General features: G+C 65.8%; 1 protein-coding gene across 1 annotated transcript in view; it reads left to right on the forward strand.

Annotated features, from left to right (window-relative positions):
* RYR1 (ryanodine receptor 1) overlaps positions 1-17,337 on the forward strand; it is a 54,867-nt gene that overhangs the window by 3,401 nt on the left and 34,129 nt on the right. The window contains 30 exon segments of the mRNA XM_072030030.1: positions 93-266; positions 1,087-1,161; positions 1,854-1,932; positions 2,542-2,654; positions 3,482-3,501; positions 3,503-3,573; positions 3,669-3,762; positions 3,856-3,933; positions 4,838-4,994; positions 5,599-5,763; positions 6,205-6,300; positions 6,302-6,327; positions 6,905-7,097; positions 7,986-8,142; positions 8,418-8,536; positions 9,382-9,515; positions 10,455-10,696; positions 11,403-11,595; positions 12,239-12,426; positions 12,429-12,454; positions 12,899-12,905; positions 12,908-12,972; positions 12,975-13,004; positions 13,089-13,192; positions 13,277-13,360; positions 13,825-13,984; positions 14,894-15,041; positions 15,129-15,334; positions 15,725-15,899; positions 16,642-16,850. Coding sequence (XP_071886131.1) covers positions 93-266; positions 1,087-1,161; positions 1,854-1,932; positions 2,542-2,654; positions 3,482-3,501; positions 3,503-3,573; positions 3,669-3,762; positions 3,856-3,933; positions 4,838-4,994; positions 5,599-5,763; positions 6,205-6,300; positions 6,302-6,327; positions 6,905-7,097; positions 7,986-8,142; positions 8,418-8,536; positions 9,382-9,515; positions 10,455-10,696; positions 11,403-11,595; positions 12,239-12,426; positions 12,429-12,454; positions 12,899-12,905; positions 12,908-12,972; positions 12,975-13,004; positions 13,089-13,192; positions 13,277-13,360; positions 13,825-13,984; positions 14,894-15,041; positions 15,129-15,334; positions 15,725-15,899; positions 16,642-16,850 — 3,588 coding nt within the window.

Below are 17,337 nucleotides of genomic sequence, written 5' to 3' on the forward strand. Positions count from 1 at the left end.
GGTGACCCCTTGTGATCCCCGGTGACCCCTGGTGACCCCGGTGCCCCCCAGGGCCTGCCCCCGCACCTGGCCCTCGCCGCCCGCGTGAGCAGCTGCCGTCGGCGGGCTCTGCAGGAGATGCTGGCCAGCAGAGCGCCGAGATGTGGGCCCAGGGCGGGTGGGGAACCACGGGCTGGGGAGGGGTCCTGGGGGGCCCTGGGGGTCCCTGCCCCCGTGACGCCTCGCTTCTCCTCGCCCACCCCAGGGGGGTCGATCTGGACAAGTGGGTAGGTGGCACCGTGGTGCTGTGACCCCCCCCCCCCTCTGCCCCCCCCCCATCCCCGGTGTCCTTCGGCCTCCTCCTCCTCCTCCTCCTCCGCATGGATCCCGGGGGGGCCCCCCCTGCACCCCCCCATCCTGCAAAAAAATCCCCCCCCCCCCAAAATGATCCGATCCCGGAACCCTGAGCCCCCCCCGTGTGGATCCCGGATGCAGCCCCCCCCCCTTTTTGCACACGAGGGGTGTGCAAAGCAGGCGTGCAAGGCACAGGGGGGTTGCACAAGAGGCGTGCAAAGCACGGGGAGCCTTGCACGAGGAGCGTGCGATGCACCAAGGGGTCTTGCACGAGGGGCGTGCAACGCACGGGGTGTTGCACAAGAGACATGGGTGTGCAAAGCACAGAGGGTGTTGCACGAGGGGCGTGCAATGCACAGGGGATGGTGCACAAGAGAAGTGGGTGTGCAATGCACAAGAGTTGTGCAATGCACAATGGGCGTGCAATGCACAGGGGCCTTGCACAAGGGGTTTGCAACACACGAGGGGCGTGCAATGCGCAAGAGGTGTGCAATGCACGAGGAGTGTGCAATGCACAGGGGATGATGCACAAGAGGTGTGGGTGTGCAATGCACAAGAGTTGTGCAATGCACAAGAGGGCGTTGCACAAGAGACCTGGGTGTGCAATGCACCGGGCGCCTTGCACAAGAGGCGTGCAATGCACGAGGGCCATGCAATGCACAGAGCCCCTTGCACGAGGGCCGTGCGTTGCACGAGGGCCGTGCCGCTGACCGTGTGCCCCCCCCCCCCGGCCCCGTGTCCCGCCCCCCCCAGTCCTCGCAGGGCGGTGGGCACCGCACGCTGCTGTACGGCCACGCCATCCTCCTGCGGCACTGCCACAGCGGCATGGTGAGGGGGGCTCTTGTGGGGTGGGGGGGGGCTCTATGGGGTGAGGGGGGGCTCTATGGGGTGAGGGGGGCTGTGGGGCGGGGGGGGCTCTATGGGGCAGGGGGAGTCCCTAGAGGGCAGGAGGGGGGCTCTGTGGGGTAAGGGGGGGGCTCTATGGGGTTGAGGGGGGGCTACGGGGTAAGGAAGGGCTCTATGGGGTGAGGGGGGGGCCCTATAGGGCAGGAGGGGGGCTCTATGGGGTTGAGGGGGGGCTTATAGGGGTAAGGGGGGGCCCCTATGGGGTAAGGAGGGGGCGCTGTGGGGCTTGGGGGGCTCTATGGGGTAAGGGGGGGTCCCTATGGGGCTGTACAGTCTCTATGGGGCTGGAGGGGGGCTCTTATGGGGCCAGAGAGGGAGCCCTATGGGGCGAGGGGGGGTCTCTATGGGTCTGTGGGGGGGGCTATGGGGTCTGGTAGGGGGCTTTCTGGGGCCGGGGTGTCCCTATGGGGTCAGGGAGTCCCTATGGGGTTTGGGGGTCCCTATGGGGCCGGGGGGGTCCCTATGGGGCTGGGGGCTCCCTATGGGGTCAGGGGCTCCCTATGGGATTTGGGGCTCCCTAAGGGGCCAGGGGGGTCCCTATGGGGCCGGGGGGTCTCTATGGGGTCGGGGGGGTCTCTATGGGGCCAGGCGGCCCCTGACCCCGAGCCCCCCAGTACCTGAGCTGCCTGACCACGTCGCGCTCCGTCACCGACAAACTGGCCTTCGACGTGGGGCTGCAGGAGGACGCCGCGGGTATGGGGCCGGGGGGCTGGGGGGGTCCTGGGGGGGTTAAGGGGGGTCCTGGGGGGGGCTTTTGGGGGGTTGAGGGCTCTATGGGTTTGGTTAAAGGGGTTTTAGGGGGGTGTTAAGGGGGTCTCTATGGGGTTTGGGGGCCCCCAGGCCCTATATGGGGGTTTTGGGGTCCCTATACATGGTTTTGGGGTCTCTATGTGGGATTTGGCTGCCCCCAGGCCCTATATGGAGATCTTGGGGTCCCTATGTGGGGTTTTGGGGTCCCTGTATGGGGGTCTCAGGGTCCCTATATGTGAGTTTTGGGGTCCCTATATGGGTTTTGGGGTCCCCACAGGGGGTTTTGGGGTCCCTGTGTAGGTTTTGGGGTCCCTGTGGGGTCCGGCTGTCCCCAGGCCCCATATGTGGGTTCTGGGGTCCCTGTGTGGGTTTGGGAGGTCCCTGTGGGGTCTCGGGGTCCCTGTGTGGGTTTGGGGGTCCCTGTATGGGGTTTTGGGGTCCCTGTGTGGGTTTTGGGGTCCCTGTGTGGGTTTGGGGGTCCCTGTGTGGGGTCTCGGGGTCCCTGTGTGGTTTTGGGGCCCCCCGGCCCGGCTGCCACCCCCCCGTGTGCAGGCGAGGCGTGCTGGTGGACCATGCACCCCGCGTCCAAGCAGCGCTCGGAGGGCGAGAAAGTTCGGGTGGGCGACGACCTCATCCTGGTCAGCGTCTCCTCCGAGCGCTACCTGGTGCGTGTGCAATGGGCGTGCAAGGGGTGTGCGAGGGGCGTGCAAGGGCCAGGGGGGTGCGGGGAGTGTGCAAAGGGTGCGAAAGGGGTGTACAAGGGCTGGGGGTGTGCAAGGAGGTGTGCAAGGGGCATGCGACGGGTGTGCAAAGGGTGTGCAAGAGCTGGGAGTGTGCAAGGGGCGTGCAAGGGGTGTGCAAGGGGTGTGCAACGGGCGTGCAAGAGCTGGGGGAGTGCAGGGGGTGCGCAAGGAGCATGCAAGGGGTGTGCGAGGGGCGTGCGGGGGGCATGCAAGGGCCAAGGGGGTGCAAGGGGTGTGCAGGGGGGACGTGTGAGGGGTGTGCAAGGGGTGTGCAAGGGCTGGGGGCGTGGTGAAAGGGGGGCGTGCAGGAGCTGTGAGGAGGGGAGGGTCTCCCTGTGGGGGTCCCAGGGGGTTCCCCCTGAGTGGGGGGTCCCTGGGGGGTTCCTGGGGGGGGTCTCCCTGTGAATGGGGGGGTCCTGGGGGGTCTTCTCTGCGGGGGTTCCCTGGGGGGGTCTCCCTGGGTGTGTGGGGTCCCTGGGGAGGGGTCTTCTTGGGGGGGGGGACCCCAGGGGGTCTTCCTGTGAATGGGGGGTTCCTGGGGGGGTCCCTGGGGATTCCCCTTGTGGGGGGGGGTCACCTTGTGGGGGGGGGTCTCCCTGAGATTGGAGGCCTCTGGGGGGGGGTCCCTGGGGAATCCCGGGGATTCCCCTTGGGGTGGGGTCTCCCTATGAATGGTGAGTCCCTGGGGGGTTCCTGGGGATTCCCCTGGGGGGGGGTCTCCCCCCACCCCCCCCCTTTTTGCCCCCCAGCACCTCTCGACGGCCAGCGGGGCTGCAGGCGGACGCCTCCTTCATGCAGACGCTGTGGAACATGAACCCCATCTGCTCGGGCTCCGAGGAAGGTGGGCGGGGGGGCCCAGCACCCTCGGGTGCCCCCCATGGGTGGGTGTGCCCCCCCCCCCAGCACCCCCAAAATCTCTGCGTGTCCCCCCCCCAGGCTACGTGACGGGCGGCCACGTCCTGCGCCTGTTCCACGGCCACATGGACGAGTGCCTCAGCCCCTCGGCGCCGGAGCCGGGCGGAGAGCTCAGGTTTTTTTTGGGGGGGGGGAACCCGAATTTTTTTTTTGGGGGGGTTGAGGGGGTCCCCTGGGACCTCACCCCCCGACCTGTGGTTGTCCCCAGCAGCGTGGTTAATTACGAGGGGGGGGCCGTCTGCACCCACGCCCGCTCCCTGTGGCGCCTGGAGCCGCTGCGCATCAGGTGGGGGGGGGGGGTCATGGCCCCCCTGTGTGTCCCCCCTCCCCTCCCAGTGTCCCCCCCGTGTCCCCCTGTCCCTGGGCTGTGTGCCCCGTGTCCCTATTGCACATCCCCGTGTCCCCATTGTCCCCGTGTCCCATCCCTGTCCCCCCATGACCCCTAATGACCCCTGATGACCCCCCCCACATCCCCATGACCCCAGTGACCCCCCCATGACCCCCCATGTCCCCAATGTCCCTGTGTCCCCCTGTGACCCAAACGACCCCCCATGTCCTCCCATGACCCCAATGACCCCTATGTTCCCATGACCCCCGATGACCCCAGTGACCCCGACGACCCCATCATTTTCCTATGTCCCCATGACCCCAATGACCCCCGAGGACCCCAATGTCCCTGTGTCTCCCCGTGACCCCAATGTCCCCCCATTGCCCCCTATGTCCCCATGACCCCAATGAGCCCCACTGACCCCCATGACCCCACTGACCCCCCCCCATGCCCCCCAGCTGGAGCGGCAGCCACCTGTGCTGGGCAACCATTCCATCCCTGTGTCCCCAATGTCCCTGTGTCCCCCCATTACCCCTGATGTCCCCATGACCCCAATGCCCCCCCGTGACCCCAATGTCCCTGTGTCCCCCCATGACCCCCCATGACCCAATGACCCCTGATGTCCCCATGACCCCAATGACCCCCCATGACCCCAATGTCCCTGTGTCTCCCAATGACCCTCCATGACCCCACTGACCCCCATGCCCCCCCCTGACCCCCATGTCCCCCCAGCTGGAGCAGCAGCCACCTGCGCTGGGGGCAGCCGTTCCATCCCTGTGTCCCCAATGTCCCCGTGTCCCCCCATTGCCCCTGATGTCCCCATGACCCCAATGCCCCCCCTGACCCCCATGTCCCCCCCCAGCTGGAGCGGCAGCCACCTGCGCTGGGGGCAGCCGTTCCGGGTGCGTCACGTCACCACCGGGCGCTACCTGGCGCTGCCGGAGGAGCGCGGCTTGGCCATGGTGGAGGCGGCCGCCGCCAGCACCCGCGCCTCCGCCTTCTGCTTCCGAGCATCCAAGGTGCGCGGGGGGGGGGTCCTGGGGGGGCCTGTCCTGGGGGGTCCAGTCCTGGGGGTCTCATCCCCAGTGGGTTCTGTCCTGAGGGCCCCATCCCAGGGGGTCTCATCCCCAGGGGGTCCCATCCTGGGGGGTCCAGTCCTGGAGGTCCCATCCTGGGGGGTCTCATCCCCAGGGGGTCCCGTCCTGGGGGTCTCATCCCAGGGGATCTCGTCCTGGGGGGTCCCATCCCCAGGGGGTCCTATCCCAGGGGTCTCCTCCTGGGGGTCTCGTTCTGGGGGTCCCATCCTGGGGGTCTTGTCCCAGGGGATCTCATCCTGGGGGGCTCATCCCAGGAGATCTCATCCTGGGGGTCTCATCCCTTGGGGGTCTCGTCCTGGGGGTCTCATCCTGGGGGTCCCGTCCCCAGGGGTCCCATCCCGGGGGGTCTCGTCCCTGGGGGATCCTGGCCACATGGGTCCCGGTGGGGTCCCTGTCCCTATATAACCCCCCCCAATGCATCCCATGGGGGGTCCCTGTCCCTATACACCCCCTCCCCACCTATCCCATTGGGGTCCCCAGTCCCCATTGGGGATCCCCCCTCACCCTCACGCCCCCCCTCTTGCAGGAGAAGCTGGAGGCGGGGGCCAAGCGGGACGTGGGAGGCACGGGCCCCCCCGAGATCAAGTACGGGGAGTCGCAGTGCTTCGTGCAGCACGTGGCCTCGGGGCTCTGGCTCACCTACGCCGCCGCCGACACCAAGGCCATGAGGCTCGGGCTGCTCAAGAGGAAGGTGGGGGCCGGGGGGGGATTTTGGGGGTCCTGGGGGGAATTTGGGGGGTCCGTGGAGGGCTCAAGGGGGGATTTGGGGGGCTTTGGGGGCTCTCTGGGGGGCTTTGGGGGGCTTTGGGGGAATTTTGGGGATCCTTGGGGGGCTTTGGGGGCTCCCTGGGGGGGTTTAGGGGGGATTTAGGGGGGCTTTGGGGTGTCTCTGGGGGGCTTTAGGGGGATTTGGGGGCTTTGGGGGGCTCTGGGGGGGCTTTGGGGGCTCTCTGGGGGTCTTTGGGGTGTCTCTGGGGGTCTGGGTGGGATTTGGGGCACCCCTGGGGGCACTTTGGGGGCATCATTGGGGCAGATTTGGGGCATCGCTGGGGGTCTCTGGGGGTGGGATCTGGGGGTGTCGGGGGAGGCTCCCGGGGGTCTCGGGGGTCCCGCTGACCCCCGCCGCCCCCAGGCCATCCTGCACCAGGAGGGGCACATGGACGATGCCCTGACCCTGTCCCGCTCCCAGCGCCAGGAGTCGCAGGCGGCCAGGATGATTTACAGCACCGCCGGGGCTCTACGGGGTCTTCATCCGGTGGGGGGGGACGGGGGGCGTATGGGGTTGGGAGGGGGCGAGATTTGGGGGGAAAAGGTCGAGATTTGGGGGAAAAAGGGGGCAGTTTGGGGGATACGGGGGGATTTGGGGTCAGGATGATCTACAGCACTGCCGGGCTCTACGGGGTCTTCGTACAGTGGGGGGGGACGGGGGGCACGGGGGGGTATGGGGTCAGGAGGGGTGAGATCTGGGGGAAAAAAAGGGCGAGATTTGGGGAAAAAAGGGGGTATTTGGGGTCAGGAAGGGTGAGATTTGGGGGAAAAGGGGGGGTTGTGGGGAAAAGGGGGGATTTGGGGGAAAAAGGGGGCATTTGGGGTCAGGAGGGGTGAGATTTGGGGTCAGACAGTGACATTTGGGGTCAGAAAGGGGCTGTGGGATTTGGGGTCAGGAGGGGTGAGATTTGGGGTCAGATAGTGAAATTTGGGGTTGGAAGGAGCTGCAGGATTTGGGGCCAGAACGGACAAGATTTGGGGTCAGAAGGGACAAATCTCGGTGTCGGAGACCCCTCTGCGCCTTTTTTCCCGTGCTGCACCCCCTGTGCGTGTCCCCCCCCCAGGGGCCTGGACAGCCTGAGCGGGAAGGGCCGGGGGGGGCCCGGGGGGGCGCTGCCGATCGGGGCGGTGATCCTGAGCCTGCGGGACCTCATCGGGTACTTCCAGCACCCCCCGGCCGAGCTGCGGCACGAGGAGCGCCAGAGCCGCCTGCGAGCCCTGCGCAGCCGCCAGAACCTCTTCCAGGAGGAGGTGGGGGCCCGGGGGGGGTTTGGGGGGCTTTTTGGGGTCCCTGGGGGGCTTCTGGGGGTTCCTGGGGGGCTTCTGGGGGGCTTTTTGGGGTCCCTGGGGGTCCCTGGGGGGCTTCTGGGGGGTCTATGGGGGTCCCTAGGGGGCTTTTGGGGGGCTTCTGGGGGGTCTTAGGGGGCTTTGGGGGGTTCCCAGGGGGTCCCTGGGGGGATTTGGGGGGCTTCAGGGGTTCCTGGGGGGTCCCTGAGCGGCTTTTTGGGGTCCCTGCGGGTCTTATGAGGGGCTTTTGGGGGTCCACGGGGGCCCCTGGGGGGCTTTGGGGGGCTTTTGGGGGTCCCTGGGGGGCTTTGGGGGGCTTTTGAGGGGCTTTTGGGGGGCTTCTGGGGGCCCGTGGGGGGCTTTCGAGGGGCTTTTTGGGGTCCCTGGGGGGCTTTTGGGGGTCCCTGGGGGGCTTTTTGGGATCCCTGGGGGGCTTTGGGGGGCTTTTGGGGTACCTGGGGGGCTTTGGGGGGCTTTCGGGGGTACCTGGGGGGCTTTTGGGGTCCCTGGAGGTCCCTGGGAAGCTTTTGAGGGGTTTCGTGGGGGGTCATGGGGGGGTCATGAGGGGGTCGTGGAGGATATGGGGCAGGTTGGGGGGAGTCATGGGGGGGGTCATGGGGAGTTTGGGGGGGTCATGGGGGGGTCGTGGGGGGGTTGGAGGGGGGTCTTGGGGGATATGGGTGGGCTGGGGGGGTTATGGGGGGTACTGGGGGGGGTCATGGGGGGTATGGGGGGCTTGGGGGGGTCGTGGGTAGGTGTGGGGGGTGGGTGGGGGGATATAAGGGGGGTATTGGGGGTGTGGGGGTGTATGAGGGGGGGTCTTGTGGGGGTATGGGGGGCATGGAGGGGGTATGAGGGGGTGCAGGGGGGCAGCGTGGGGTGCCCCGGGGGGGCTCTGACCCCCGTGCCCCCCCCCCAGCCTCGCTGATCCGGGGGAACCGCTCCAACTGCGCCCTGTTCTCCACCAACCTGGACTGGCTGGTCAGCAAGCTGGACCGCCTCGAGGCCTCCTCGGGTGCGTGGGACCCCCAATAGGGGCCGGGACCCCCCCAAAAAGGGGCTGGGACCCCCCCCCAAAAAGGGGCTGGGACCCCCCCCCCAAAAAGGGGCTGGGACCCCCTAGTTATAGGGCCAGGACCCCCCTATGGGGCTGAGGACCCTCCCATGGGGACCAGGACCCCCCTATGGGACCGGGGACCCCCCTATGGGGTTGGAGACCCCCCTATGGGGCTGGGGACCCCCTTATAGGGTTGGGGACCCCCCCGTGGTGCTGACCCCCCCCCCCCCCAGGCATCCTGGAGGTGCTGTACTGCGTGCTGATCGAGAGCCCCGAGGTGCTGAACATCATCCAGGAGAACCACATCAAGTCCATCATCTCCCTGCTGGACAAGCACGGCCGCAACCACAAGGTCGGGAGCACGCGCGTGTGCAAGGCCACACACACGTGTGCAAGGCCAGGAGTGTGCAAGGCCACGCGTGTGCACGGAGGTCTCACGTGCATGCAAGGTCACGCTCATGTGAGGTCACATACATGGTTGTACAAGGCCACACATGGGCGTGCAAAGTCACACCTGCATGTGCAAGGCCATGTGTGTGCAAGGAGGTCATATGTGATTGTGCAAAGTCACATGTGTGCATGCAAGGTCACGTGTGTGTGCAAAATCACACATATGTGAGTGGCCACACATGCATGGAGGTCACACATGTGAGTGAGGTCACACGTGGTTGTGCAAGCTCACGTGTGATTGTGCAAGGTCACACATATGTGTGCAAGGTCCCACGTGTGTGTGCAAGGCCACATGTGTGCATGAAGGTCAGGCTCATACAAGGTCACACTCTTGTGTGCAAGGCCACATGTGATTGTGCAAGGCCACACATGGGTGTGCAAGGCCACACATATGCATGGAAGTCACACATGCATGTAAGGTCACACTCACACAAAGCCATGTGTGATTGTGCAAGGTCACACGTGCATGTGAGAGGCCATGTGTGTGCATGCAGGGTCATGCTCATGCAAGGCCACACATGATTGTGCAAAGTCACATGTGTAAGCGAGGTCACACGTGATTGTGCAAGCTCACACATGCGTGTGCAAGCTCACACGTGATTGTGCAAGGTCACATGCGTGTGCACGGAGGCCACACACATGCACAGAGGCCACGTGTACAAGCCAGGTCACACTCGTGCAAGGCCACCTGTGATTGTGCAAGGCCACCCGTGGCTGTGTGTGCTCACACGCGCGTGCCCCCCCCAGGTGCTGGACGTGCTGTGCTCGCTGTGCGTGTGCAACGCGGTGGCCGTGCGCTCCAACCAGAACCTCATCACCGAGAACCTGCTGCCCCGGCGCGACCTGCTGCTGCAGACAGGGCTGGTCAACTACGTCACCAGGTGGGGGGCCTGGGGGGGCCTGGGGGGTCTCTGGGGGAGTCCTGGGGGGCTTGGGGAGGGTCCTGGGGGGCTTTTTGGGGGTCCTGGCGGGGGTCCTGGGGGGCTTGGGGGGGTTTGGGAGGGGTTCTTGGGGGGTCTAAGAGGGGTTTGGAGGGTCCTGGCTGGGGCTTGGGGGGGTTCTTTGGGGGTCCTGGGGGGGTCCTGGGGGGCTTGGGGGGGTCCTGCAGGGGTCCTGGGGGGCTTGGGGGGGTTGGGAAGGGTTCTTGGGGGGGTCTTAGGGGGGTTTGGAGGGTCCTGGCTGGGGCTTGGGGGGGTTCTGGGGGGGTCCTGGGGGGGTCCTGGGGGTCTTGGGGGGCTGGGGGGGGTCTTGGTGGTCCTTGGGGGGCTTTGGAGGGTCTTGGGGTGCTCCTGGGGCGTCTTGGAGAGCTTCTGGGGGGTCTTGGGGTGTTTCTGGGGGTCTTGCAGCTCCTCCTGGGGATCTCAGGGTGCTCCTGGGGGGTCTTGGGGTGCTCCTGGGGGTCTTGGAGAGCTCCTGGGAGTCTTAGGGTGCTGCCGGGGGTCTTGGGGTGATCCTGGGGAGTCTCAGGGTGCTCCTGGTGGTCTCGGGGCTCCTCCTGGGGGGGTCTCGGGGTGCCGCTGGGGGTCTCGGGGTGCTCCTGGGGGGTCTTGGAGCTCCTCCTGGGGTACTTTTGGGGGGTCTCAAGGTGCTTCTGGGGGGTCTCGGGGTGCTCCTGGTGGTCTTGGGGTGCCGCTGGGGGTCTCGGGCTCCTCCTGGGGGGTCTCAGGGTGCTTCTAGGAGATCTTGGGGCTCCTCCTGGGGGGGTCTTGGGGTGCTGCTGGGGGTCTCAGGATGCTCCTGGTGGTCTCGGGGTGCTCCTGGGGGTCTTGGGTTGCCACCGGGGGTCTCGGGGCGCCCCTCACCCCCCCCCATCCCCGCAGCGTGCGCCCCAACATCTTCCTGGGCACGCACCCGGGCTCGACGCAGTTTCCCCGCTGGTATTTCGAGGTGCTGGTGGAGGAGGCGCTGCCGTTCGCCACGGCGCAGGCCACGCACCTGCGGGTGGGCTGGGCCATGGCGGGGGGCTACAGCCCCTACCCGGGGGGCGGCGAGGGCTGGGGGGGCAACGGCGCCGGCGACGACCTCTACTCCTTCGCTTTCGACGGCCTCCACCTCTGGGCAGGTACCCGGCCTCTTCTTCCTCCTCTTCTTCCTCATCTTCCTCCTCCTCCTCCTCATCTTCATCCTCCTCCTCTTCCTCCTCCTCCTCTTCCTCCTCCTCCTCTTCCTCCTCCTCCTCCTCCATCCTCATCTTCATCCTCCTTGGTCCTCCTTCGGCCTCCATCCTCCCTCCTCCTCCTCTTCCTCCATCCTCCCTCTGTCTTTCTCCATCTTCATCCTCTGTCCTCCATCCTCCATCCTCTTCCTCATCTTCCTCCTCCTCCTCCTCTTCCTCCATCCTCCCTCTTTCTCCATCTTCATCCTCTGTCCTCCGTCGTCCATCCTCTTCCTCATCTTCCTCCTCCTCCTCCTCCTCCATTCTTTGTCCTCCTTCATCCTCCTTCATCCCTCATCCTCCTCCTCCTCCTTCATCCTCCCTCCTCATCCTCCTCCTCTGTCCTTTGTCCTCCTTTGTCCTCCTCCTCCATCTTCCACTGTCCTCCTCGTCCTTCATCCTCCATCCTCCTCCTCCTTCACCCCCCACCCTCCTTGTCCTTCATTCTCCATTGTCTTCCTCCGTCCTCCTCCTCCTTCATCCTCCCTCCTCCTCCTCCTCCTCATCCTTCATCCTCCATTGTCTTCCTCCATCCTCCTCCCTCCTCCACCCTCCTCCTCCTTCCTCCCCCACCCTCCTCATCCTCCACCAATATCTTTTTTCCCCCCCCCAGGGGGGGTGGCGCGCGCGGTGGCGTCCCCCCAGCAGCACTTGCTGTCGGGGGGGGACGTGGTGAGCTGCTGCCTGGACCTGGGGGTGCCCAGCATCTCCTTCCGCCTCAACGGCTGCCCCGTGCAGGGGATGTTCGAGAACTTCAACCTGGACGCCCTCTTCTTCCCCGTCGTCAGCTTCTCGGCCGGCGTCAAGTGAGGGGCCGGGGGGGGGATATGGGGGGGTGGTGTGGGGCTGGGGATGCTTTGTAAGGGACGCTATGGGGCTGGGGATGGTGTATAGGGGATGCTATGGGCAGCTATGGGGGCTGGGAATGGTTTATAGGGGATGCTATGGGGCTGCTATGGGGCTGAGGATGCTGCATGGGGGTGATGTGGGGCTGGGGATGGCACATGGGGGATGCTATGGGGCTGGGGGATGCTGTATAGGGGCTGCTATGGGGCTGGGGGTGGTTTATAAGGGATGCTATGGGTCAGATGTGGGGCTGGGGATGCTTTATAAGGGCTGCTATGGGGCTGGAGATGATTTATAGGGGATGCTATGGGGCTGCTATGGGGCTGGGGAGGATGCTATGGGGCAGCTATGGGGCTGGGAATGCTTTATAAGGGCTGCTGTGGGGCTAGGGAGGATGCTATGGGGCTGCTGTGGGGCTGTGGGTGCCACACTGGGGCTATTTAATCCTGGGGGGGGGGATGGATTCCCATGGGACCACCCAGTTTGCACCCACCCCCTTTGCACCTTGGTGGGGGGGGGGCTTTGGGGCAAACACCCCCAGGGGGGATCCCACAGCGGGGTGACGACCCCCGCCCCATATCCCTTCTCCCCCCCTGCCCCCAGGCTGCGGTTCCTGCTGGGGGGTCGCCACGGGGCCTTCCAGTTCCTGCCCCCCCCCGGGTACTCGCCCTGCGCCGAGGCGCTGCTGCCCCGCGAGCGGCTGCGCCTGGAGCCCATCAAGGCCTACGGGGGGCACGGGCCCGGCGCCCGCTGCCTCCTGGGGCCCACCGAGGCCCTGCCCCACACCGCGTTCACCCCTGCCCCGTGGACACCATGCAGGTTTGGGGGGGGTGATGGGGGGGGGAATGGGCGGGGGGGGGGTGTGGGGGGGTGGTGGGGGGGGTGGTGGTGGGGGCTGGGGGGAAATGGGGAGGGGGGCTGGGGGGCTTGGGGAGGGTGTTGGGGGGCTTGGGGAGGGGGCTGGACGGTTGGGGAGGGGGAATGGGGGAAATGGGGAGGGGGTCTGGGGGGCTTGGGGACGCTCAGGGGATGGGGTTGGGTGTGGGGGGGTTGGGGTCGGGGGCTCAGGGCCACTTGGGGTCACTTGGGGTCACCTGGGGTCACTCGGGGGTGGGATTTGGGTGCTGGGGGGGCTTCGGGCTCCGTTGCACGGAGAGGCTTCGGGGTGCTCAGCTGGGGCAGGAGAGGGGAGGGGGCTTTGTCACTGCCCCCCCCATACCGAGGGTATTTTTGGGGTCCCTCTGACCGTTGCCCCCCCCCCAGATCGTGCTGCCCCCCACCTGGAGCGCATCCGCGAGAAGCTGGCCGAGAACATCCACGAGCTCTGGGCCCTCACCCCCGCATCGAGCAGGGCTGGACCTACGGCCCCGTGAGTGCCCCCCCCCAAAAAAACAACACCCTAACCCCCCCCCCCCAACCCCTTTTAACCCCCCCCCCGGTGTCCCCCCCCCAGGTCCGCGATGACAACCAGCGCCTGCACCCCTGCCTGCTCGACTTCCACAGCCTCCCCGAGCCCGAGCGCAACTACAACCTGCAGATGTCCGGGGAGACCCTCAAGTGAGGGGGGTCCTAGGGGCTGGGGGGGGCAGGGATGGTGTTTTGGGGTCCCCCCCGCTGATATTTGGGTTTATCCCCCCCCAGGACACTGCTGGCGCTGGGCTGCCACGTGGGCATGGCGGACGAGAAGGCGGAGGAGAACCTGAGGAAGATCAAACTGCCCAAGACGTAGGGGCGCTGGGGGGGGGGGTCCCAAATTGGGGGGGGGCCCAATGGGGTCTTTAATTGGGGGGGGACCCCTTTGGGGTATGGGTTTGGGGGGGCGGCCTTTAGGGGTCTTTGATTGGGGGGGGACCCATTTGGGGAATGGGTCTGGGAGGGGTCCTTGGTGGGGTCTCCAAATTGAGGGGTCCCCGTTTGGGTTCCCATTTTGGGGGGTCTTTGGTGGGGTCTTGTTTTGGGGGAGGTCCCCATTCGGGGTCTCCTTTTGGGGTATCCCCATTTGGGGTCTTGTTTTGGGGGGGTTCCCATTTGGGGTCCCCAATTGTTGGGGTCCAATTTGGGTTCCCATTTCAGACGGGTTCCCTGGCAGGGTCCCCAACTGGGGGGTCTCCATTTGGGTTCCCATTTTGGGGTGTCCTTGGTGGGATCCAATTTTTGGGGGTGTCCCCATTCGGGTGCCCCCCCCCCAGGTACGTGATGTCCAACGGCTACAAGCCGGCCCCCCTGGACCTGGCGCACGTGCGGCTGACGCCGGCGCAGCTGACGCTGGTCGATCGCCTGGCCGAGAACGCGCACAACGTGTGGGCGCGCGACCGCGTGCAGCAGGGATGGACCTACAGCATCGTGCAGGTGGGGGGCCCCAGAGCCCCCCCAAACCCCCCCGTGTCCCCCCCGTGTCCCCCGACCCGCAGCCGTGTCCCCCCGCTGACCCCCAGTGTCCCCACGGTGACCCCGCGCCCCCAGTGTCCGCCGCCGTCTCCCCATGCGCATGGCGGTGGTGGCCCCGATTGCCCCGGCATCGCTGCGCCCGTGGTGGTGTTCCCAGTGTTCCCAGTGCTCCCAGTGTCCCCATGTCCCAGTGTCCCCAGTGGTGGTGTCCCCATGTCCCTGGTGTTCCCAGTGCTCCCAGTATTCCCAGTGTCCCCATGTCCCGGTGTCCCCATGTCCCTGGTGTTCCCAGTGCTCCCAGTGCTCCCAGTATTCCCAGTGTCCCCATGTCCTGGTGTCCCCATGTCCCTGGTGTTCCCAGTGCTCCCAGTATTCCCAGTGTCCCCATGTCCCAGTGTCCCCATGTCCCTGGTGTTCCCAGTGTTCCCAGTGCTCCCAGTATTCCCAGTGTCCCCATGTCCTGGTGTCCCCAGTGGTGGTGTCCCCATGTCCCTGGTGTTCCCAGTGTTCCCAGTATTCCCAGTGTCCCCATGTCCTGGTGTCCCCATGTCCCTGGTGTTCCCAGTGCTCCCAGTATTCCCAGTGTCCCCATGTCCCTGGTGTTCCCAGTGCTCCCAGTGCTCCCAGTATTCCCAGTGTCCCCATGTCCTGGTGTCCCCATGTCCCTGGTGTTCCCAGTGCTCCCAGTATTCCCAGTGTCCCCATGTCCCGGTGTCCCCATGTCCCTGGTGTTCCCAGTGCTCCCAGTATTCCCAGTGTCCCCATGTCCCTGGTGTTCCCAGTGCTCCCAGTATTCCCAGTGTCCCCATGTCCCTGGTGTTCCCAGTGCTCCCAGTGCTCCCAGTATTCCCAGTGTGTGCCCCACCGCAGGACATCAAGAACAAGCGCAACCCGCGGCTGGTGCCCTACAACCTCCTGGACGAGCGCACCAAGAAGACCAACAGGGACAGCCTCTGCGAGGCCGTGCGCACCCTCATCGGCTACGGATACAACATCGAGCCCCCCGACCAGGAGAGCCGTGAGCACTGGGGGCACTGGGAGGGACTGGGAGGGACTGGGAGGGACTGGGGGCCTTTGGGGGGTGCTGACGCCCCTGTGCCCCCAGCCGCCCAGGGGGTGCCGCGGGGGCGCCCCGACAAGATGCGCATCTTCCGCGCCGAGCGCAGCTACGCGGTGCGCAGCGGGAAGTGGTACTTCGAGTTCGAGGCCGTCACCACCGGTGAGATGCGCGTGGGCTGGGCACGGCCCCACGTGCGCCCCGACATCGAGCTGGGCGCCGACGAGCTGGCCTACGTCTTCAACGGGCACCGAGTGAGACCCCCCCACTGGCCCCTATCGCACCCATATCGACCCCTATCGCCCCTTATTACACCCCTATCGCCCATTATTTATCCTCCAGCGCCCTCTATCGTCCACTATCGCCTTCTATTGCTCCTCTATCGCCCTCTATCGGACCCCTATTGCCTCCTATTGACCATTATTGCTCCTCTATCGCCCCCTATCGCCCTTTAATCCTCCTCTATCGCCCCCTATCGAACTCCTATTGCCTCCTATTGACCATTATTGCTCCTCTATCGCCCCCTATCGCCCTTTAATCCTCCTCTATCGCCCCCTATCGCCCCTTCTTGCACCTCTGTCACCCCCTGTCGCCCCCTCTCGCCTCCCGGGGAGGGCCGACGTGGGTGCCCCCCGTCCCCGCAGGCGCAGCGCTGGCACGTGGGCAGCGAGCCGTTCGGGCGGACGTGGCAGGCGGGCGACGTGGTGGGCTGCATGATCGACCTGGCCGAGAGCCACATCACCTTCACGCTCAACGGCGAGGTGCTCATCAGCGACGCCGGCTCCGAGGTGGCCTTCAAGGACTTCGAAGTGGGCGAGGGTGAGCGCCGCCTGATAACGGCCCCCCCACCCCTCCACCCTCATGTCATGATCCCCATATATCGCGACCTCCCCCAATATATCGTAATCTCCCCCCCATGTATTGCGATGCCCCCTGTATATCGCGACCTCCCCCAATATATCACAACACCCCTTGTATATTGCGACTCCCTACACATATATCACAACTCCCCACGCATATATTGCGACCTCCCCCATATATCACAACTCCCTACCCATATATCGCGATGTCCCCCCATATATCATGACCTCCCCCATATATCGCGACTTCCCACCCATATATCGCGACCTCCTCCTGTATATCATGACTCCCTACCCATATATCATGACCTCCCCCCATATATCACAACTCCCCACCCATATATTGCGACTTCCCACCCATATATCGCGACGCCCCCTGTATATTGTGACTCCCTACCCATATATCGCGACTCCCTACCCATATATCGCGACTCCCCACCCATATTTCACGACGCCCCCTGTATATCGCGACTCCCTACCCATATATCGCGACTCCCTACCCATATATCGCGACGCTCCCTGTATATCGGGACTCCCCACCCATATACTGTGACTCCCCACCCATATATTGTGACACCCCCTGTATATTGCGACTCCCCACCTGTATATCACGACGCCCCCTGTATATCGCGACTCCCTACCTATATATCGCGACGCCCCCTGTCTGTCGCGACGCCCCCCTGACGTGGCGACGCCCCCAGGCTTCGTGCCGGTGTGCAGCCTGGGCCTGGAGCAGGTGGGGCGGCTGAACCTGGGCCAGGACGTGGGCAGCCTGCGCTTCTTCACCATCTGCGGGCTGCAGGAGGGCTTCGAGCCCTTCGCCATCAACACCAAGCGCCCGCTCACCCTCTGGTTCAGCAAGAGCCTGCCCCAGTTCGCCCCCGTGCCCCCCGACCACCCCCAGCTCGAGGTCAGCGCCCCCCCCTGGGGTCACGGGGGGGTCGTGGGGGGTGTTGTGTGGGGGGCTGGGGGCACCCCGATACCTGCGGGGGGATGGGGAGGGTCCCTAAAGGGGTCCCCAGTACCTGGGGGGAGGCACAGCACTATGGGGACCCCGATACCTGCGGGGGGATGGGGAGGGTCCCTAATGGGGTCCCCGATACCTGCGGGGGGATGGGGAGGGGTCCCTAATGGGGTCCCCGATGCCTGGGGGGGGCTGGGGGGTGTCCCTAATGGGGTCCCCGATACTTGCGGGGGGATGGGGGTGTCCCTAATGGGGTCCCCAGTGCCTGGGGGGTCCTATGGTGGGGGGATGCGTGTCCCTGGGGGCTCCCCAACACCTTTGGGGGGTCCTAATATTGGGGTCCCAATACCTGGGGGGGGTGCATGTCCCTATGGGGTCCCCAACACCTCTGTGGGGTGCCCAACACCCCCAGATCCCTATGGGGGGGGAGCCA

This window comes from Anas platyrhynchos, chromosome 33 (assembly GCF_047663525.1).
Source record: "Anas platyrhynchos isolate ZD024472 breed Pekin duck chromosome 33, IASCAAS_PekinDuck_T2T, whole genome shotgun sequence".
Lineage (NCBI taxonomy): Eukaryota > Metazoa > Chordata > Aves > Anseriformes > Anatidae > Anas > Anas platyrhynchos.